This window comes from Heptranchias perlo, chromosome 19 (assembly GCF_035084215.1).
Source record: "Heptranchias perlo isolate sHepPer1 chromosome 19, sHepPer1.hap1, whole genome shotgun sequence".
Taxonomy (NCBI): Eukaryota; Metazoa; Chordata; class Chondrichthyes; order Hexanchiformes; family Hexanchidae; genus Heptranchias; species Heptranchias perlo.
Window position 1 is genome coordinate 28351317 of NC_090343.1, and position 22823 is coordinate 28374139.

At 44.4% G+C, this 22823-nt stretch overlaps 1 protein-coding gene across 4 annotated transcripts in view; it reads left to right on the forward strand.

The window, feature by feature from the left end:
* helz2a (helicase with zinc finger 2a) overlaps nucleotides 1–22823 on the forward strand; it is a 101069-nt gene that overhangs the window by 14868 nt on the left and 63378 nt on the right. For all 4 annotated transcript variants that reach the window (XR_010966383.1, XM_068000568.1, XM_068000570.1 and 1 more), the window contains 6 exons: nucleotides 516–1630; nucleotides 3096–3279; nucleotides 3418–3525; nucleotides 10891–11399; nucleotides 16429–17061; nucleotides 20096–20885. Coding sequence is in view for 3 of the 4 variants with exons in the window: in XM_068000568.1 (XP_067856669.1) it covers nucleotides 630–1630; nucleotides 3096–3279; nucleotides 3418–3525; nucleotides 10891–11399; nucleotides 16429–17061; nucleotides 20096–20885 (3225 nt within the window). In the remaining variant the exon portion in view is untranslated. The remainder of the gene's footprint in view (nucleotides 1–515; nucleotides 1631–3095; nucleotides 3280–3417; nucleotides 3526–10890; nucleotides 11400–16428; nucleotides 17062–20095; nucleotides 20886–22823) is intronic.

The following is a 22823-nucleotide window of genomic DNA, read 5'->3' on the forward strand; positions in this document are numbered from 1 at the left end:
CCGGCAGTGCTGCTGCAGAATAGAGCTATAGCCTTGTAGGCTCTGGCTGATACTGAGGCCCACAGGGGTAAGTCATTGGAGGTCAGACTGGAGGAAGAGGAGGCTGCCACATGATGCTCTCCCTCCGTTGGGTGACCTCAACGCCGCTACTGCTGATTCCTGGGATCTACCACTAACTTTCTCGTGGCAGCACCGGGAAGTGGTAAGAGCATGGGTGGATAGAGAAATCCGCCAGGGTCCTGGGCCCCACCCCCCGCTGCTATTTGTAATTTTGGATGGGACTGCAGAGTAATGTCATAGTGGAGACATTTCTGGCTGTAGTGTATTCTATTTATAACACGTATTGTAAGCTTTCAACTGAAAATAAAATAATTCTGATGATTACAATTGCTTGATTCCATCAATGTCATTGTGATATTGTACCAATATAAATAAGACTTTTTAATTTCTACTAATATTTCTTTACACAAGTGTTATAAAAAATAAATTTCTCTTGTTTCTTTTTGTTGTTATAGGACTAGTAAATACCTCCTTTATAACTCAGGAGCAGAAGCTTGGCTACTGGGGTTAAGCCGTTGGAAACCAAAAAGCAGAGAATTCCATTACTAACATAGCCTTCCAGGGGGAGAATGAAAGGAGTGGAAGATCTGTTCAAAGTGCTTGAATTGAAGCTAATTTGCTCACAATGTTTTGAGAAGACGAGTGAGGGTACCATTGTTCTTAAAAATGTGAACCACAAATGTCAGTGTCTCCATCTTGTTGCTAGGAAGCAACAGAACAGATATGGCAGCTGGAAACTCATTCGCAGACGACCAGCTTACATTAATCCTGTGCGCTATGAAGTATGTTGGCACTACAAGGAAGGCTCAGGCTGCAGGAAGCATCAGAATCGCTGCACCTTTGCTTGGAGTGAAGAAGAAGCTATCTTGTGGAACTATGAAAGAAACAACAAAACTCAACAAAACGAACTAAAGAAGTTGGTAGCAGAAGCAGCAAACAGTGGAAAATCATGTTCAGGCACAGCTAATCCAAAACAACAGAGTGTCGAAGAAGAAATTGTTAATGAATTTGAAGGACAATTTGTTGAATTGTGTGCAATTTGTTTCTACAGTGTACCTCAGCAGATAGCCAATCAAAGCAACAGTGGCTTTTGTACATCCTCACCACAGCATGGATGGAGTCCATTGTTAGTGCATACCCTTGCAGATAACAATGGAATGAAACAATGCAATGAAATTAGACCAGTCAAATCTCCAGACAAGATGCAGTACTGCGAACAAATGCTGCGGGGGGAATTATGTCACCATGGTTACGATTATTGCAGTTTTGCCCATAGTGACGTTGAACTGATGGTATGGAAATCAGAGACACAACGAGGTTTGAAGCGTTCTATCTTGCTTCAAGTATCCCAGCAACGAAACCGGAATGAGCAATCAGGAGCAGAAGTGGTGACAGAAAACAGTGTTCAATTCTATTGTAGAGTCTGCCTGGTAACCTTTTCTTCTCAGGATAGCTTTGCGAATCATTGTTCATCCATAGAACATGCTCAGATGGTCTTGGAAGACACTACAATTGTGTGGAAGCACCGAAAACCACCTCTTAAAGTCAAAAAATATCAGTTATGTAGAAGGTAAATGAAATTTTGGAGATTTACAAAAATAACTCTGCAGAAAATGAATAATAATTTTATAGAACCATATTCATTCTTTTGTTGTTAGTATTTCATCCTCTGCAGAAAGGGTCATGTAACATTGAGAAAAGTCCTGGAATTGGAAATGATAAAATTGAGCTTGAAAATCCACGGGGGTTCCCACTAGTCTCCCACTGTAACTCTGGCAGGGGACTGGTACAACCCCCTGGAAAATGACGGAGACCTGGCACAACTGGATATTTGCTGTTTACAGGAGATTCGCCTGGCCCCTTATTAGGAAAATGTCCTCAGTGGGTTGGAGCCAAGGGCAGGGGCACCCTACATTAGAAGTTCCCACTTGCCTGGCTCATTTGGACCCATGAATCTTTGGAGGCCGGTACACGGAGTGAGTCAAGGCAGACCAACCTCCACGTGGGTGAAAGTGGGCCCTACTGGTGGAATCGAGGTCAGGGAGGTAGCTCAGACCCTTGAAGAAAGGGGGCATTTTTTCAAGGGGTGGTGGGTCTAGCCAACACCCTCCCAATGGCTGGACGGATGTTCCTGCCCCATGCATGCTACCACTGACCTTGTAAAGTCTGGTGGGATCAGTAAGATCTGGATGTAACTGCATGTCCTGAAGAATTTTAGGGCCTTGTGTCACTACCTTAGTAACCAGAACCTGGTCAATGTGAATTGATTGCTCCAATGTCCTCATTCCTAGCACTCTAATATCTGTAATAACAACTTATATTTATATAGTAGCTTTAAAGTACAGTTCCATCACAGATTCCTGAGAATTTTTCTTTTCTATTTATTCTGGATCTTTGCTAACTAGCAACTACTTTCACTTCAGAGGGTGAGACAGCACTCCCCATAGGCTTCTCCATGACTTTAACATTGGTTTTATGTCTCCTGAGGTGGAATGCTTCATTTCCATGAGACATTCTAGTTTTTGAGCACTCTAAGCAATAGCATTTAACACAGTTGCAGAATAACTTCAGCCTTTCCCTCCACCCAGCCACCATTCCTTAATCAACAGGGTGAACACGTGACCTGCTGTCAGGTTCTGGGCAGCAAGTTTCATTAGCAGCTATGACTATCCAAAAATGACTATCTTCTCATTTTCCCTCCCTGTGATTGAGAGGAAACTCACTTGTTCTCAGCACCTCACTCTGACACCTTCACCTAAAATCAAGAACCTGCTGTCTAGGAATTTGTGCACCCAAACTCTGGGACAAAGCATTGCTAGCACCAGGATGCTTTATTAGCAGGCAGCCAAAAATGTCATAGCTAATAAAGCTGTGCCTATTATCCTAGGGAATGTAACACCCAGTCATTTGAGTATGAAGCCAATATTGATGTTGCTAGGGTACTGGCCCATCAATGCAAGAATAGTCTCTTCCTACTTGTGATTTACTGTGCCTTTGCAGGTTTTATGGAGTATTTTTAATGGTTTATTTTAAAGGATGGACATCTGTGAATTTGGGGTGAACTGTGTCTGCGCACACTCTCATGAAGAACTTGAAGAGTGGTTAATGCGATCAGAGGTTGCTCAGAAACGGAGGAAAGCAGCAAAAGACCAAGGGCTGATGTCCTGTCAGGACAAATTACTGGAGGAATACAGGAACTGTGGGAACGAAATACTAATTGTAAGATGTTATCTTTCATTAATGGTTCCTTCTGTCTTTTGTCAGTGCTATCCAGTCTCCTCGTCATTCATTTATTCAAAATCTGATTAACATTTTCCTATTATTGCAGATGCTTTATTATTATTTATTGATTTGCAGATGTCAGAAGAAATTGATGGTGTTACTATTTCGTGTGATTGTGACTTGAGAAAACGGCATTACAATAGAGGATCTAAACTGAAGTGGACCTTCCAGATACAATCACAGGTAGACGCTCACTCTTCTTTTTCAAGTATTGTATCACATAGATGTGAGATTAAATATTCCCATGCACTGGCACAACTAGACAATATGAGATGTGACAATTTTATAGGACACTCACTCATTGCACAGCAGTGAAAGAAAGAAAGAAAGACTTGCATTTATATAGCACCTTTCATGACATCCGGACATCCCAAAGTGTTTTACAGCCAATGAAGTATAGTTACTGTTGTAATGTAGGAAACGTGGCAGTGCACAGCAAGTCCCAGAAATAGCAATGTGATAATGACCAGATAATCTGTTTTTTTTTAGTGATATTGGTTGAGGGATAAATATTGGCCACGACACCAGGGATCATTCCCCTGCTCTTCTTTGAAATAGTGCCATGGGATTGTTTACGTCCACCTGAGAGAGCAGACGGGGCCTCGGTTTAACATCTCATCCAAAAGACGGTGCCTCTGACAGTGCAGCACTCCCCCAGTACTGCACTGGAGTGTCAGACTAGATTATATGCTCAAGTCTCTAAAGTGAGATTCGAACCCACAACCTTCTGACTCAGCGGCGAGAGTGCTACCAACTGAGCCATGACTCCCAGTTTTGTTTTCATCAATGCAATAAATAATTAAATGTTTTGGTAAATGAATGGAATAGCAACTACATGTAATGTTGAATAATCATTCTTAATTGGTTTGCAAAGATAATCATGATAATACTTCATAATTAATTGATGAGCCAACTTAGATCTTTACTTTTATCATGTAGAACCACTGTTCAAAGGATTTAAAACTGGAATGACTGTAACTATGTTACACGGCACCAGTTTGAATTCTTCCAATTTCCACATCAGCTATTTCTATGATATCTTTGGAAGAAATTGCTGCCAGTTTATTATAAATAATACAATTAGCAAGTACATATGTGAAGTGTGTGTTTATATATGTGTATATATAGATATATAAACTCCCTCTTAAAACTTAGAGTAAAAGGGTCCCATCCAGCAGTTGGGCTTGACGTATCCCCACATTCAAAGCATGCGCGCTGCTCCCGGCCACTGCTGCTCCTCCCCGATCATTGCCGCTACACTTCACGATTTCTGACACTACTCCTCCAATCACCACCGACCGCTACCCTGGCAAACGTTACCCTCCCATCCTGATTGTACCCCTTCCCTGATCGCCCCTCTTCCTGGTTGCCCCTGATTCTGATCACTCCTCTTCCCAATCGCCCCCCTTTAACCACTTAACTGAGGGCTGTTGGTGTTGCAGCGGCCCAATCTTTCATTCTTCTTCGCCGTGAGCTGCTTGGGGATGCCTATTAAATGTCCGCAGCTTGCTGGCTCAATGATAATGTGGCCAGAGGTCTGATATCAGGTACGCTTCAGGCCTATCCATTTAGTTGCAGGGATTGTTCCTTGCACCCCCTCTCCCCACCTCCCCCCACCCCAGCATGTCCAAAAATGGGCGTGCTCGAATTTCCAGTGGAGACAGGTTACCAGTGGAGTTCCACAGGGACCTTAGAGGAGAAAAATTGACTACAATCAGATCTAAATATGATGGACCTGCATCTGGCAGATGTCTTGTAATGTAGATAAATGTAGTGTAATGCACGTGGATAGGGCTAACGCCAAGCACGTGTACACCATAAAGTGTTCCGAACTAAGGACTGTTGAGCAGGAAAAAGATCTAGGTGTTATAGTACATTAATCTAAAAAGGTTTATGACCAGTGCCGCTAGGCTATAGCAAAAGCTAATAGAGTATTAGAATGCACTGCCGCAAGTGTGATCCAATAAAAAGCAAAAAGTGCTATATTATCCTTTTATAAGACCTTGGTTAGGCCTCATCTAGAATTCAGTGTCCAGTTTTGATCTCCTACATGATGGATGTTGTAGAGGTCCTGGAAAAGATTCAGATGAGGGCCACTAGATTGACACCTAGTTTAAAGACCCTTAGTTATCACACTGAGCTTAGAGAGCTAGGTATTTTTGCTCTAAAAAAAACATGGAGGGGAATTTTTACCCTACAGGATGGGTGGGTGGGTGGGGGTTATAATTTCAAAAATCGGAAATCCGACCCCAACCCTCCCCCAACCTGCCCACTTCCGGTTTTGACGGAGGCGGGTTGGGGGGCAGGCGAGTAACCTGCTCTTGAGAGCCGGAGAGGTAATTTAAATATTTTAATGAGGCTGCTTGCCTCAAATTTTACCAGAGTTTTACTTTTAATGGCTGTGGGCCGGGTTTCTCAGGGCTCTGGAAATCCGACAGCTGGAGGGAGGCGAGAACCGCCGGATTTAGCAGGTTAGTGCCTTTCCAACACTGCTTGTGGGCCAGGAGGAGCAGGAGTGCTTCCCCCCAAGCTAACCTGCTTCCCTCCTCATGATCTGCCGATACCCCCTTCCCCCTCCGCGATCAGACTCCCTCCCTGTGATCCGATCTCCCCCCACAACCTCCATGATCTTTCCCCCGACCCACAATCTCCCTCCCTCCCATCATGATCTCTCCCCGCCTCAACCCACGATCCCCCTTCCCCACCTCCACGATCCCCCCCCCCCACCTCCACAATCTCCCCCCCGACCCACGATCTCCCCCCTTAGTGTCAGACATCATCAAAGGTATTTCTTTCCTACTTAGAGACACTCAATCATTGGGGTTTACAGACCAAGGTTTTACTTAGACCTCCCCACAGCACAGGAAGGATGGGGAGTGAATGAGAAGAGCCAGCATATAATTCAGTACCAAATATACATTATTTTTCTAATTGTTTCAGCATTCAAAATAATCCTTCATTGGTAAGTTTTGTTTTGTCTGTAGCAGTGCAACTTGGTATAGTTTCCACCACATTTTCTTACTAACTTTGTTGAACATTTTTGGACCTCCTTATCGCAATCCACAGTTTATTAGATAATATACTCCAAAGGCCACAACTGTTCTCTCATCACTGAAATATTATTAAAGACGTTGGCCCTACAACCCAATCTGCACTACAGGGAAGTTGCAGAAATTGAATTGTAGCTACCAGTCAGAGGCTGTCAGTTTTCTGCCTGCTCTGAAGCTGAAATCTCCACCTCTTTCATGTTTCTCAGTCCGTGTTGCAGGTTTGCATGGGAAAATGTTTATTATTATTATTTCCCTCCCTCTCTCCTCTCCGCTCCCTGGCTGTGGCTTACCAGTGCAGGCCTTCCCGCACGATAGCCAGTCAACCTCTCAATCTGGCTGGCTGCCGGCCAGGAAATGGACACATTTTTTAAAAATGAGTTCCTGCCATTAAATTCGACAGGACCTCTGCATTACCCGCATTTCCGGGCTTTCCGGCCGCTACGACCCCCACCCTCCTACACTTCCCTGTAAATATCAGGGCCGTAGACTTTGAGGAGATTTGATTGAGATCTTTAAAATAATGAAAGGACGAGACTATGTCCATGCCATCTATGTGAGTTAGCAAGGTTAGGAGCAACCAGGGGATGTGCGAATAAATTATGTAAGCAACAATAGCAACAACAACTTGCATTTATATAATGCCTTTAATGTAGTAAATCGTCCCAAGGCACTTGACAGGAACGTTATCAAACAAAATTTGACTGTGTTGAAAGTACAGCTGCCAATGGTGGAGTGATTAAAATCGGGGATGCGCAAGAAGCCAGAATTGGAGGAGCGCAGAGATCTCGGAGCATAGTAGGGCTGGAGGATGTTACGGAGCTAGGAAGGGGCAAGGCCATGGAGAGATTTGAAAACGAGGATGAGAATTTTATAATCGAGGCGGGACCCATTGTAGGTCAGCGAGCACAGCAGATGAGCTGATGTGGGGCGGAGACGGCTGATGTTATGGAGGTAGAAGTAGGCGGCCATGGCGATGGAGCGGATATGGAACAGAAGCTCATCTCAGGGTCAAAAAGGACGCCAACGTTGCAAATGGTCTGGTTCAGCCTCAGGCAGTGGCCAGGGAGAGAGATGGAGTCGGTGGTTAGGGAACAGAGTTTGCGGTGGGGACTGAAGATGATGGCTTCGGCTGTTCCAATATTTAGTTGGAGGAAATTTCTGCTTATTCAGTACTGGATGTTGGACAAGCAGTGTGACAAATCAGAGAAAGTGGAAGGGCGGAGAGACGTGGTGGTGAGATAGAGCTGGGGTCATCAGCCTACATGTGGAACCTAACGTGTTTTCGATGATGTCGCCAAGGGGCAGCATGTAGATGATAATTAGGAGGGGGCCAAGGATGGATCCTTGGGGGACTCCAGAGGTAACAGTGCGGGAGTGGGATGAGGAGCTGTTGCAGGTGATTATCTGGCTACAACTGAATAGATAAGAATGGAACCAGGTGAGGGCAGTCCTACTCAGCTGGACGATGGAGGAGAGGTGTTGGAGGAGGATGGTATGTTCAATTATGGCAAAGGCTGGAGACATATCGAGAAGGATGAAGAGGGATCGTTTACCACAGTCACATAGGATGTCATTTGTGACTTTAACAAGGGCTGGTTCAGTGCAGTGGCAGGGGCAGAAACAGTTGCGGCATCTTTTAGGGGTGAAGGAACTCAAGGTTGGTTTCGTTTGTACATATTGCAGTAAAAAAAATCTAATGACGGACGCTGATTTTGTAATAATAACTTATCCTGTGGCAAGTTAGTGATACTTAATAAGACCTCTCATTATGTATCATGATATTTCTAGTGTTAGTGACATGTTAACAGCTGGAAGTGCAATAAATTACTGTAGCTGGGAGAAGTTTCAGAATCAATCATCTCCATATATTATGAACATAAACTTGATTCTTTGGATCAGCCTGGCTCAATTACAAGAACTTGAAGCATTAGATTTTTTTTTACTGTAAACTAAACCAAACTTGGGTTCCTTCACCACTAAAAGATGATGCACCTAATGAAAAAAGTGGAATACATATTGAATTCGGACCGAGGCTGGTAAATTCTTGGTAAAGGCTTTTCCAGTCACTATGCTCTTTGGACTTTGACAAACACAGACAGTACTATTTGCATTGTAGTCAGGGGTGAGTCCATGGGGTAAAGTCTGAAAATTTTTATAGTTTATTTAATAGAATAACACGATAGCACAGCACCCTAGTGATACACAGGTTCATGCAGAGCTAAACAGACAAGCAATATACTATGGAATTTTCAGAAAAAAAAAGCATATTCTTATATCCACTCTAGTTAGTTCAAGGTAAAGAAGGATGATATAATTCCACGCAGTATTTCTAGGTGAATAGTGCATTGCTTTCTAATCCACTTAGAAACAAGTCCTTGATGGGCAATTTCCATTTAAACGCAGTTTGTCACCATGCACTGGGCTCCTAATGGAAAATTCTACATGCTTCTAAGTGAAATTTGTTGTAGTCCTTCCTGATATAAAATCACTATTATTGTTTGGTTTGTAAGGATGTTACTATTGTTTGTTATTCATTCGTTTATTTAAAGTTTAAACTTAAAAATGTTTTCAATTATATGTAAAATATGCTTTTTTAAATTAAACTCGAATATATTAATTTCCCTCCTCCCCATTTTAAAGTGTGGGGATTTTCCCCTTTTGTTCCAATAAATCATTTACCAAGCAAGAGGACAGCCTGCTCCCATGCATCTACCAGTGTTGCCTGTGATCTACTTGGCAGGAGATAAATAGGAATGTACCGTGGTGACTTCCTTGCTGATTTCTGTATCTTCCCATGGGCAGCATGTGCCTTCTCTGAACAGAACAGCCAAGGTTAAGAATTCATCCCATGGAGAACTGAAGATATACAGCTATGTACTGCTGCTCTGCAATCCAAGACTTTTCAGACCTCATGTGCTAATAAAAAAAGTTCCAGAACCAGGCCTAGAATAAATTCCACAAGCACAACTTCAGTAAAATCTTGGTATTGCAAACCAAGGTCTAAAAACATAGTTCTTATCAGATGTCCATCTCGTCACAATTAAGTTCTACATGGTCTATACATAACTTTGGTCAGAACCTAGAAAAATCTTGTAAAGTGGCAAATTTGTAGTAATAAGGCACAGCTGTGGCTTAGGTTGACTTTGAAAACAATTGAGGTTCTTTGCTTATAATTTTCTTCAATGTAAATACTGGGTGTATCCTTCAAAGTTTTTACTCCCAATTTCCTGCCAACCTATCCTGAAGGTGCTGACTTATGCTGGTGTATGGTTCCATGAATACCAGTTGTCCTCTGGTATCTTACCCAAGTGGCCATACTTCATGTATGAGCCCAGATAGTGAGTGTTGGCAGGCTATGAGAGGAATCACAGCCAAGCCAGACCCTGTTCTTACTTGATGTCCATGTGTATGCATTTTCTTGCAGAAGTAACTGGATAGCAATTAGAAGCAGGAACCTGGTTGATTTTCTCTCCATTGCCCTGGGGCACTGAGGCCAGTTAGAGTGCTACTAATCATACACCAACATTGAACCTGGGACCTACCAGGTCTGTGTGGTGCAGTTCTGAAATGGGCAGTACATTTGAAAGTGGAACAGGGAACACATTCTGGTTGTTTTTATACAATGTTATTAAATGGTCCAGCAAATGGCATTACACTATTGGTCTGACACCATGGGACATTCAACGTTGGCAGCAGCATAAAACGGGCAGTAGTGGATCAGCCACTGGTTATACACCCTGTCCTATTTTCCTTTCCATTGATGTTGGAAGTCTGCCCCCTGTCTTGCAATACAGAATAAGGCTCCAGCTTTGAATTCTAATGCCAGCCACTATTTGCACTTTGATTGCTGAAGATGGTAAATTTGGACCATGAAGTTGTATGGCCCAGGACACAATGAAGGGGAGAGATCATACACACACAGCTGATGTGGTTTCTCAATACACAAAAGGTTAATTAATTTTGAATGTCTAAAGTGGACTGTATGCCACCACTGCAGCTGAATAACTTAATCTCTTAATTTTATGATTATAACCTTTCTTTATTTTCTATGTTCCTCTGCTTTTTGATCATTTGTATTTTTGGTGAAATTTATGGTTATCAAGATGGAAGAATGTCAGCGCTGGAATATGAAAATCTTTTCCACTTTTGTCATTCAGTGTTGGCATTAAGTACTCCCAGGGCATTTACAGCACAGGTAGATGCAGCGTAAAGTTTGCACTTCTTTGCCCCAGCAATGTGCCTTAATCCAACCTCATAGAAACACCCACTAATGCACAAGTGGAAAATTTTACATTTCGCACACCAACCATACTTATGATCTCACTGAGCGAGGCTGCTATTTTTCATTGAACTATGAGCAATGTTTCTGTGTGAACGATTATAAATGTTGTCACCCAGGCTGCTTGGTTTGTATGTAATTATTTTAAAAATGTTGAAACTCCCAAGTCTGAATGGAATGAGAAGTATCACTGATGTTATTTTATTATTATGTGTGCAGAAACCATTGCTGTATGTTACACTTCTAAAGCGAGAACCTGGTGCAATATTCTGCCTGGAAGGAGAAGGCTTACCAACAAATTGTTCTAGTGCTGAAGGCAAAAAATTCCAGACACTAACAACTTCCTATTGTGTTAGAGTCTCATTTGAAGCTGTGACCTTAGGAATTTATGACCAGTGGGTTGTTTTTGATTTTGGAAGCCGACCTCTGCTTGTCAGGAAGATTCATGTCAGTAAAGAGGATGTTCTCCAAACACCTAAAAACCCGAGCAGTGATTTCCAATTTGCCAATCTGAAGAGGTGGCACAGTGGCAATCGAAGGATAGTGCCTTGCATGGAGAAAACCGAATATGAGCTTCTGGTATTGCAGAAATACAAGCCACCTACTTTATCATTGGAATATAAAGTCAAGGACATGGCAAAAATTCGATTAACAAAGGAGAATTACAAAGAAAGAATGCACAATTTCCTGTACCAGGAGGAACAAGCAGAAGCAGACATAGTTTCAAGGTACAGTATCTGACAAGAAAACTGCTCAGTGTAAAAAAGTCTCTCATTCAAGCCCTTTATCAGTAGTCAGGGTTAGACAGTCGGTAAATTTGGATCTAAATGAAAAAAATGTTACCCTTTTCCTGCAGAGGAGGACCTCTTCTGTGATGCTAATGATGTCCAATCTATCAATCCCAGCAAAACTTTCCAGATTACATATCTTATTTGTCAGACTTCTTGTATTAATGCAATAACTCCAATGCTTTTTACATTTTCCATTTACTTTATTGACATTTTTACATTGTTCATCATCTACCATTGGAATTAGACTTATTAAAGTTTGATTTGTACACCTTAAGGTTTGCTCCAATCGGTACAGGTGTCCTCTTACATCTACTGCAACCACCACCACATCTTCTCCCCCCCTTCCTTGACAAGCAGCTTGATTGCCTCAGTGCATGACACAGCCTCGCCTGTCACAGTCACCTTTTGATTCTCCACATCATCCCTTTCCATAGGAGAGAAACTGTTAGAGAGTGCCAAGGATAACAGCTCTTGCCCCACGACTTCTGGCCCCCTTTCAATCAGAGACCTACCCTGGTCTTCGAGGTACCGGGTTCTCCTCTCCTACTCTGACTCCCAGTGTGGTCTTCTCTAATATTTCATCCATAAAAACTTCTCTCTCTCTAATATTTTGATGTACGGCCAGTCGCTCACTAAGCCTGATCACTTCAGCCTTGAGTGCATCAACCAGCTTGCAGTTATTGCAGATGTAACCCTCCAAAATCTGGGCCTGGAAGGCAAACATTTCACATTGTCTACAATGCACAAAGTCAGCCCCCAGCCACACAGTATCTAATTAACACCACCAAGTTATAGTCCAGCAATTTTATTTTAAATTCACAAGCTTTCGGAGGCTTCCTCCTTCGTCAGATGAACGATGTGAAAATGCAATCCTCATTTCCATGACACTGGCATTTGCATAGGGCAGGATGTATTTGCACCAATGTAAGTGTACATATGGCTCAACCAGAAAATCCAGCACCTGCCTCACTACTAGGGGGATTCCCAGGCCCCGTTACTCCGCCCCCCACCTTTTAAATAATAATTTGTTCATTCATCGGAAGTCCCGGCTGCTTGCTTAGCATGGATCTCTTGGCAGGGCCCACTAACATTTTCACATCGTTCACCTGACGAAGGAGGAAGCCTCCGAAAGCTTGTGAATTTATAATAAAATTGCTGGACTATAACTTGGTGTTGTAAAATTGTTTACAATTGTCAACCCCAGTCCATCACCGGCATCTCCACATCATAATTAACACCAGGCTAGTGACCTATTTACAGTTGACTCACTGATTTGTAGTTTTTACTGAACTGCCAACTGATTTGTAGTTTTTTTTTAATTGAAAATCTAAGCTTAAATTTCAGTTTGATAAAATCACAATTTCTGTACTACTTACCCACTGAATTCCCACTTTTACCAAAATCCCATTTTAAAGTCCTCACTCTGTTCCCAGCTCCATTGTGCTCTGTGCTTGATGCTCTTGCAGATATTTTTGGAGCATTGCTAAGGGCTGTTTTAAGTTGCACTTACACTTTTTCTGAACTAACAGAAGGAAATGGAGAGCAGGAAGCAATTATTGCTAACATGCTCAGATTTACAGTAAATGTTTGCAAATGGTACCTAATTACCATCTGATGCTAATGAGGTGCTAAACTCGCTAGACACAAATGTGGGCCCCAAATTTCCTCAGGAATTTCACTGGACTCCCCCTTTAACTCTGGTGGCAGAGTGGTGGAACCCACTAGAAAACGGCAGGGACTAATTTGTGCTGGTCCTCCACTGTTTCCAGGATTTTCTGGCCTGGCATGTAAGGGGCAGAACCTCTGCCTGCCCCTTAAAAGGCAAATCACATCAGCGGGGCCGGAGCCAGGGATGCAGACTTCCTGAGCCGGGAGTTCCCACTTCCCTGGCTCATTCAGGACTCAGTGTAGTACTGGTATGCCCAGTGAGATGAAGCCTTGGTGGGATGTTAGTGGGCCCTGCCAAGAGATCCATGCTAAGCAAGCAGCCGGGACTTCCGATGAATGAACAAATTATTATTTAAAAGGTGGGGGGCGGAGTAACGGGGCCTGGGAATCCCCCTAGTAGTGAGGCAGGTGCTGGATTTTCTGGTTGAGCCATATGTACACTTACATTGGTGCAAATACATCCTGCCCTATGCAAATGCCAGTGTCATGGAAATGTGGAGCCTGGAGGTGCAGGAATGTTTCTTTCAGCTCCACTGCAGTGCGAAGGCCATTTGGCCCCCGTTCAGCCACGTCCTGATTGCTCCCACTCTCTCTACTGATCGCTGCCCCCCTCCCACTACTGAACGCTGCCCCCCCTCCCTCTACCGATTGCTGCCCCCCTCCCTCTACCGATCGCTGCCCCCCTCCCTCTACCGATCGCTGCCCCCCTCCCACTACTGATTGCTGCCCCTTCCCTCTACCGATCGCTGCCTCCCCTCCCTCTACCGACCACTGCCCCCCCTCCCTCTACCAATCGCTGCCCCCCTCCCTCTACCGATCGCTGCCCCCCTCCCACTACTGATTGCTGCCCCCTTCCCTCTACCAATCGCTGCCCCCCTCCCTCTACCGATCGCTGCCCCCCTCCCTCTACCGATCGCTGCCCCCCTCCCACTACTGATTGCTGCCCCCTTCCCTCTACCAATCGCTGCCCCCCTCCCTCTACCGATCGCTGCCCCCCTCCCTCTACCGATTGCTGCCCCCCTCCCACTACTGATTGCTGCCCCCTTCCCTCTACCGATCGCTGCCCCTTCCCTCTACCGATCGCTGCCTCCCCTCCCTCTACCGACCACTGCCCCCCCTCCCACTACTGATTGCTGCCCCCTTCCCTCTACCGATCGCTGCCTCCCCTCCCTCTACCGACCACTGCCCCCCTCCCACTACTGATTGCTGCCCCCCTCCCTCTACCGATCGCTGCCCCCCTCCCTCTACCGATCGCTGCCCCCCTCCCACTACTGATCGCTGCCCCCTTCCCTCTACCGATCGCTGCCCCCTCCCTCTACCGATTGCTGCCCCCCTCCCACTACTGATTGCTGCCCCCTTCCCTCTACCGATCGCTGCCCCTTCCCTCTACCGATCGCTGCCCCCCCTTCCCTCTACCGATCGCTGCCCCCCTCCCTCTACCGATTGCTGCCCCCCTCCCACTACTGATTGCTGCCCCCTTCCCTCTACCGATCGCTGCCCCTTCCCTCTACCGATCGCTGCCTCCCCTCCCTCTACCGACCACTGCCCCCCCTCCCACTACTGATTGCTGCCCCCTTCCCTCTACCGATCGCTGCCCCCCTCCCTCTACCGATCGCTGCCCCCCCTCCCACTACTGATTGCTGCCCCCTTCCCTCTACTGACCACTGCCCCCCTCCCTCTACCGATTGCTGCCCTCTCCCTCGACCGATCGCTGCCCCCCCTCCCACTACTGATTGCTGCCCCCTTCCCTCTACTGACCACTGCCCCCCTCCCTCTACCGATCGCTGCCCCCCTCCCACTACTGATCGCTGCCCCCTTCCCTCTACCGATCGCTGCCCCCCTCCCTCTACCGATTGCTGCCCCCCTCCCACTACTGATTGCTGCCCCCTTCCCTCTACCGATCGCTGCCCCTTCCCTCTACCGATCGCTGCCTCCCCTCCCTCTACCGACCACTGCCCCCCCTCCCACTACTGATTGCTGCCCCCTTCCCTCTACCGATCGCTGCCTCCCCTCCCTCTACCGACCACTGCCCCCCCTCCCACTACTGATTGCTGCCCCCTTCCCTCTACCGATCGCTGCCCCCCTCCCTCTACCGATCGCTGCCCCCCCTCCCACTACTGATTGCTGCCCCCTTCCCTCTACTGACCACTGCCCCCCTCCCTCTACCGTTTTCTGCCCCCTCCCTCTACCGATCGCTGCCCCCCCCTGCCGATCGCTGCCCCCCTCCCTCTACCAATTGCTGCCCCCTCCCTCTACCGATCGCTGCCCCCCTCCCTCTGTCGATCGCCGCCCCCCCCCCTAGCGACCGCTGCCCCCCTCCCTCTACCGATCGCTGCCCCTCCCTCTACTGACTGCTGCTCCCCTCCCTCTACCGACCGCTGCCCCCCTCCCTCTACCGATCGCTGCCCCTCCCTCTACTGACTGCTGCCCCCCTCCCTCTACCGATCGCTGACCCCCTCCCTCTACCGATCGCTGCCCCCTCCCTCTGTCGATCTCCGCCCCCCCTCTACTGATCGCTGCCCCCCTCCCTCTGTCGATCGCCGCCCTCCCCCTCTACCGACCGCTGCCCCCCTCCCTCTACCGATCGCTGCCCCCTCCCTCTACTGACTGCTGCTCCCCTCCCTCTACCGATCGCTGTCCCCCCACCGACCGCTGCCCCCCTCCCTCTACCGATCGCTGCCCCCTCCCTCTACTGACTGCTGCTCCCCTCCCTCTACCGACTGCTGTCCCCCGACCGATCGCTGCCCCCTCCCTCTACCGATCACTGTCCCTCCTTCTACTGACTGCTACCCCCTTCCCTCTACTGAGCGCTGCCCACTCTACCAATCACTGGCCACTCTCTCTACCGATCACTGCCCTCTGCACTGATCAGTTCTCCCCTCTCCTGGTTGCCCCTGTTCCTACCTGATCGCTTCCCCCCTTCCCCGGATCTACCTGAGGGCCACTGCCCAATGATGCAGTGGCACAAAATTGAAATCCTCTTCGCTGGCGAGCAGCCTGGGTTCGCCCAGCAGGCGTCTGCAGCTTGCGGGTCTCATTTAAATGAGGGCCGAGACCCAATATTGGGGTGGGGCTTGGACCTGTCCGTTCTGGTGCAGGGATCATTCCCTGCACCCAATTTGCACCAGCCTGCTGGCACAAACCAATTTCTAGGCCATACTTTTTTTTGGAATACAGCTTTGTAAATTGAATAAGTGCACATAGCTGTAAAAACATTGATTAAAAAAGATAAGCAGAAAACAAAAAAGTCTAGTGTGTTAATCTTATTAAATATAATTGTCAAATTTCTTTTTGATAGGCTCAGTCTACGGGTGACTATTTCTATCACTGACATATTAGAAGATACAACTGAAGGTTTATTGATTGCACAACATGGAGAGCTCTTTGCTGTTGTCCCAGCCACTCTTGCTCTGACTACTGATACAAATGAAGGCTTCCTGTTCAAGAGAGAAGTTAAAACTGTGCTGTTAGCACCAAGCCCTTCCTTTAACAATGTAGTTTATGAGGCTGCCATCATTCATGAGGCTACCACTGAAAATCGCATTGCTCTTAAGCTGTCACCACGATGCTGCACTGATCTTGCTTTCCACAAGGGAAACTGTCACAGCGTAGAGATTCAGTTCCAATTAGACCGGCTTTCCTTTTGCTTTAAGCATCAAGCTGTGGACATGCTTTCAAATATGCAGATTATTTTCCCAGATATCACCACCTGTTCCATTCCTCAGTTTACTGATATCATTTCAACTGGAAACCAAAAGCAACGTGCTGCTGTTGCCTTCATTGCTGGACAAACTGTTGGAGAAAAAATAGCCCCCCCTCTTCTAATTTACGGTCCTTTTGGAACTGGAAAAACCTTTACCTTGGCTACAGCAGCAATGGAAATAGTGAAGAAACCAGGCACCAGATTGCTGCTCTGCACTCACACTAACAGGTGAGTGGTGCATTGTTTTGTTATCTGTTTGCAACAGGAAAATAGACCAATTCTTTCATTAATGAAACATTTAATAACTTCAGAACAGCACATAACATTTCTGAATCAACTCCAAGCTCATGATTATTGGTATTTTCAAAGTCTGGGCTAGTGATATTTCACACAGTGAAAGTAACATCACATACTTGAATCATCAAAACACCTTCATTCATCACTGTTAAAAGCACAGTCCAAAGGTTATACAGTCCATAGTATCTCTTTCACTTCATATTGTTCTTACTAGTATTCTGGATAAACAACTAAGAAGAATGAGAATACCTCTCCCATTCCTTCAAATTCCAATGTAAGACAGTCAACTTCAACTATTTTTTAAAATCTAGTCTCCGTGTCTGTTCTCAATGGTGCAACTGAGAGAGATACAGAATTATGCACAGCCCTCCATTGCTGTCCGTACTAGACATCTGGCATCAATATTCTAAATGTGAGAGTTATTCCAGAACAAAAGTTCTTAATATCAGAACCTGTCCTTCCCCACTCCTTTGATATCCATTTTCCTAGAATATATTGTAGGAAATTGCAATTTTAAATGTGGGTGTTAAAGTGGTTTTGTAAAATCATTTATTGGGTAAAGCAATAACCAAAATAGTTAAATGAAATCCTTAAAAGTTTCCAAAACTAATTTTTTTTTAACAGAGGAAAATATTCTCTAATTTTCAACAGGAAGCTAATGTCTGCTTCAGCAATGATGTAACCAGGCCAAATGATATTTAAAGAGGAGATTGAGCTAAACGAGGTTTTACGATTAAAATAACTCTGGAATGACCAACAAGGGGTAGATTTTTCTGTTATTGTGCTTGGCATAAAGCATCACTAGGATGCAGCACAAAGAGGAAAATCAGGCAACGAAGATCACACACCTATAATGGAGCCAACCCAATTTTCCATCCATTAATTTAACTGGATTAATGGATATATCTCTACCTAGCAGTTCTAAAGCAAAAAAATAAGGTAACAAGCAATAACTGAGAATCAGTAATAAGTGTATTTTCTGTACAATATAGCTCCATTTTAAATTCTTCTGAAGCCCAGCATGGATAATGAGTGATTTCTGAATGATCTATGGTTTTGCATCGTAGGATGGTTTATGTGTAGAGATTCTAGTTTATTAGTGCATTTCTCATAAACAGTAAGCATACAAAGTACTTTTGAAAATGGGGTATAAATGTAAAAAGAAGCTCACTAAACTTAATATTACAATGTCAAACTGTTGTTAGTTGATAGATAATTGAGTCTCCAAGTCCTATTGGGTAAAATAATGGGAATTAATGTAGAGCAAAAACATTTGTTTGTAGAATGGGTTGACTGAAAAGTCAATCAATCAACATCACATCACAGACAGTTGAGAACTGGATGAGATTAGAAACCTGCATGTTTAAAACATTGAGCATGAAGTATGTGTAGGGTTGAAAATTATCAACTGTTTAATAAAATTCTAGCAATTTTGAACTCATGCTCACAGCTAATGATTAAATAGAATGACATGTTTCCTACTCCAAAATTAAACCTATGTTTCAATTGTCTTAAGAACATCAGAAATAGAAGCAGGAGTAGGCCATACAACCTGTCGAACCTGCTCCGCCATTCAATCAGCTCATGGCTGATCTTCATCGTCAACTCCACTTTCCTGCCCAAACCCCATATCTCTTGATTCCCCTAGAGTCCAAAAATCTATCTATCTCAGCCTTGAATATACTCAACGACTGAGCATCCACAGCCCTCTGGGATGGAGAATTCCAAAGATTCACAACCCTCTGAGTGAAGAAATTCCTCCTTATCTCAGTCTTAAATGGCCGACCCCTTATCCTGCTACTATGCCCTCTAGTTCTAGACTCTCCAGCCAGGGGAATCAACCTCTCAGCATCTACCCTCTGAAGCCTCCTCAGAATCTTATATGTTTCAATGAGACTACCTCTCATTCTTCTGAACTCCAGAGAATATAGGCCCATTCTACTCAACCTCTCCTCATAGGACAGCCCTCTCATCCTAGGAATTAATCTAATGAACCTTTGTTTCACCGCCTCTAGGGCAAGTATTTCCTTCCTTAGATAAGGAGACCAAAACTGTACACTGTGCTCCAGATGAGGTCTCACCAAAGCCCTGCACAATTTCTTCTTTCAAACCCATGTACATATACATATATAAAATATTGGCCCAGATTTTGCTGTCAAAATAACAGTGAAGCTAATGGTGCTCACATTATTTATTCGCAAATAGTACAGCAACTTCAGGCGAGGGGCAGTTAAACTCAAAAATCTGGAAGTTGCTGTTTGAGTTGCGCCACTCCACCATTAGCTTCACAAAAACGGCATCTTACTGTCTCACCTTTAAATGCATTGAATGGCATGAAGTTGCTGTATTTGCATGGTAGATACAAACTAAACTCGCCATAGAAAGTTAAGTCTTGTCATTTCAAGTGTAACTACCCTTTTAATGACATGATAAGTGTTAATCACTGCCAATCAACCTCTCTGGCACCTTCAGGTTTTAATTGTTATTGGACATTTATAAAATCTCTTTTTTCTCTCTCTTAATTGAATCTTTCATTCCCTCTCTTTATTTCTCTTTCTGTACCTGATTTGACATTGAATTCACCCACTCTAACTTACACTTCCTTCTCAATCCTTGCGCTGTTAATTTCACAATCCTTCAATCTGATTGGTTAAGGAGATACATTCGCTTGCCCTGTTCACTCAGGTCCCAGATGCCCTGTTTCCCTCGCTGCGGCGATATCAGCTCGCGCTTTCAGCAAGTTGCCACGCAAAAAAAATTTAAAACCTAAACGTGCATGGGCAAGTCTTCAGATCCCATCAGATGCCCTGCCACAGCACATCATGGCCCATTATAACATCTTTTATCGCCATATTAACTTCCCATCATGAAGTGAATATGTAAACTTTTAAAAGTATTTAAATATCATAAATAAATTGCTTAGATCTCATTAACATGCTCATTATTGTTTGCCTTGTCATTTCAGTGCTGCAGACTTGTATGTCAAAGATTATTTTCATGACCATGTCTCTTCTGGACATCCTGAAGGAAGACCCCTGCGAATTAAATATGTGAAACAAAACCTTAATCGTACTGATCCCATCACAAAACAATACTGTTTAATTTCAAATAATTCATTTGTTACGCCTGACAGAAGTACCTTGGAAGCACACCATATAGTGATCACCACCTGCATGGAGGCAAAATTGTTTTCTGAACTCAAACTGCCCCGTGACTTTTTCACACATATTTTGATTGATGAAGCAGCTCAGATGTTGGAATGTGATGCACTGATTCCACTGGCCATAGCAGGCAATAAAACAAGAATTGTCCTGGCAGGGGATCATATGCAGGTGACACCTAAGCTTTTTTCCATTGAAAGCAACGAGATGGCAGACCACACCTTGCTCAATCGTCTGTTCCAATACTATCAGAATGAAAAACATGACAAGGCAGCTAAAAGCCGCATAATCTTCAGGGAAAACTATAGATCGGTAAAAGAGATCATTGACTTTGTGTCCAAGCATTTTTATGTGGGAACGGTCGATGCCATTCAAGCAAGTGGAAACATTCTACGTCATCCTGAGTTCTATCCTCTGATGTTTTGCCATGTTCATGGGAGCAGCATTTTCAATTCTTCCAATTTATCCTGGTACAATGAGACTGAAGTTCTCCAAATAATTGAAAAGGTAGAATCTGTTCTGAAAAACTGGCCCGGGGAGTGGGGAGCACTAGATCCAAAGACAGTTTGTGTCGTGTCTACTGAAGGGATACAGGTAATACAACTTAGAATATATACTGAAGCCACTTAACAAGTTGTAAAGGAATAGGGATGCCTTGAAAGGAGAGTTTTGAGAGTAGATTTAAGTTCCTGGATCAGCTAGGAATAGCCTGTGGCAACAATTATGCCTTTTTGGGGCCAGGAATTTCTGACAGGGACAATTTACATTGGGTTCTGCTGGAGAAGAGCCCACTCTCTCAGTGACAGCCATATGAAAGTGGCAGAGTTAGACCTATTCTGTGAATTGTGCCTTTCCGTCCACCTTTGAGAATGTGTGCCACTGTTTAAGTGGCACGTTCATCAAGGCAGAAGTACTTGGTTAAAGGGACAATGATTTACTGAGATTGTTTGTGGAGACTTTTAGCTATATTTTAGGACTCACCTCAGGTATTGGAAAACAAAAATCACTGTCAAACTCAGGAAGTGTTCCCCTACATTCTGAATTACCCTTGGAAAGCATTCTATTTCAACACAATTACTGATCTAGTATCTGAGGACTGCACAATGGGCTTCCCACTGGGAATCCCACTTAATAAGATCTATATGCAGGAGGAGGAGGAGTAGCAGGAAACTGTAAAGGAAGCTAGATTAATGAAGCAGCACAAAAGAAGAGCCAGATTATTCTAGCATTACCCATCCAGCAGAATCTATAGACTCAGATGCACTTTCCCAGGAGCTGTGTATCAGGAAGCTGTACTTCAGTCATGAAGCTTTGAAGCTCTGTTTGTTGCTGCAGTCAGATCAGCAAACAAGATACACCGTACGCAAAGCTCTGACTGCGGCAGAAAAAGTGAACGCAACTCTCAACTTTTACACCACAGGCTCATTCCAGGGAGCACAAGGTACTTTTGTCAAGTTCCACTTATGCTGATTTTGGCAGGCATAAATTTTGCTTTGCTGGCGTGACTGCGGTGGAGTAGGGCTCCAGGAATTTCTAGGCCACAATGTTTCTGGCTAGGGAAGGATTTGTACAACACACTATAGAATGATTCCAAGCAAGTATACACAATTAACTGCAGTGAAAATGCTTCTCCAGCATAAATGCTTTTGGCTGAATTTTGCATGCATCAAGGGAAGGGAGTCAATGCTGGAAAGGAACCTTTTGTCACATTTTGTGCAGTGACATTAAATACTATTGGATCAAGTGCAGCATGAATTGGGTACAGACCAAAGCTATTTCTACTTTTTCCCAAAATATTTATAAGCCCCACCCTCAGAAGAGCGCATCCTTTACTTTTTCTGCATTCTACATCTGAGATCATTATGGTCTGTCGGTGTGAGATTCCCAACTTTGTGCAAATTAGTGCCAGATAGTAGGCAGTTCTGCACCTACTAGGGTGAGACAGCTCCCTTCAAACTACCAAACAGGAGATTTTCATCCCATTAATCTGAGCTGGATCCAGACCCGAGACCCAGAAATGCAAAGGTAGTAGAATCATAGAATGGTTACAGCAAGGAAGGAGGCCATTCGGCCCATCGTGTGTGCTAACTAACTGTGCTATTCAGTCTCAACTACAATAATCTATTTATAATTTCAAAAATTAACCTAATACATGCACAAGCATATCTCTCTCTGAGTTACGTCATCACATAATTGTGATTACTTTGTAAGACCACATGGCCCCTTTAAAAGCCGTAGGTAAATATGCTTTGCATGCAGTTTTATGTTGTCACAGAATCCAAGTCACATGAAGCTTAATTTAGAAGTTTGGATACCATTCGTCCGGCTGCAGTCCGCTGTATTCAAATATCAGTTAACTAAATTGACAAACAGTCAACTTTTCTATCTGTTACATTTTAGGGGAAAGAATGCTTATTGCAGCTCAGAGAAGGCCTAATTAAAGGTCACTGCAACCTCTTTATCAACTTTCTCGTGATCATGTTGTGTAAACATTTCCTTGTTGCTGTCTGACGGAACAATTTCAGACTCCAA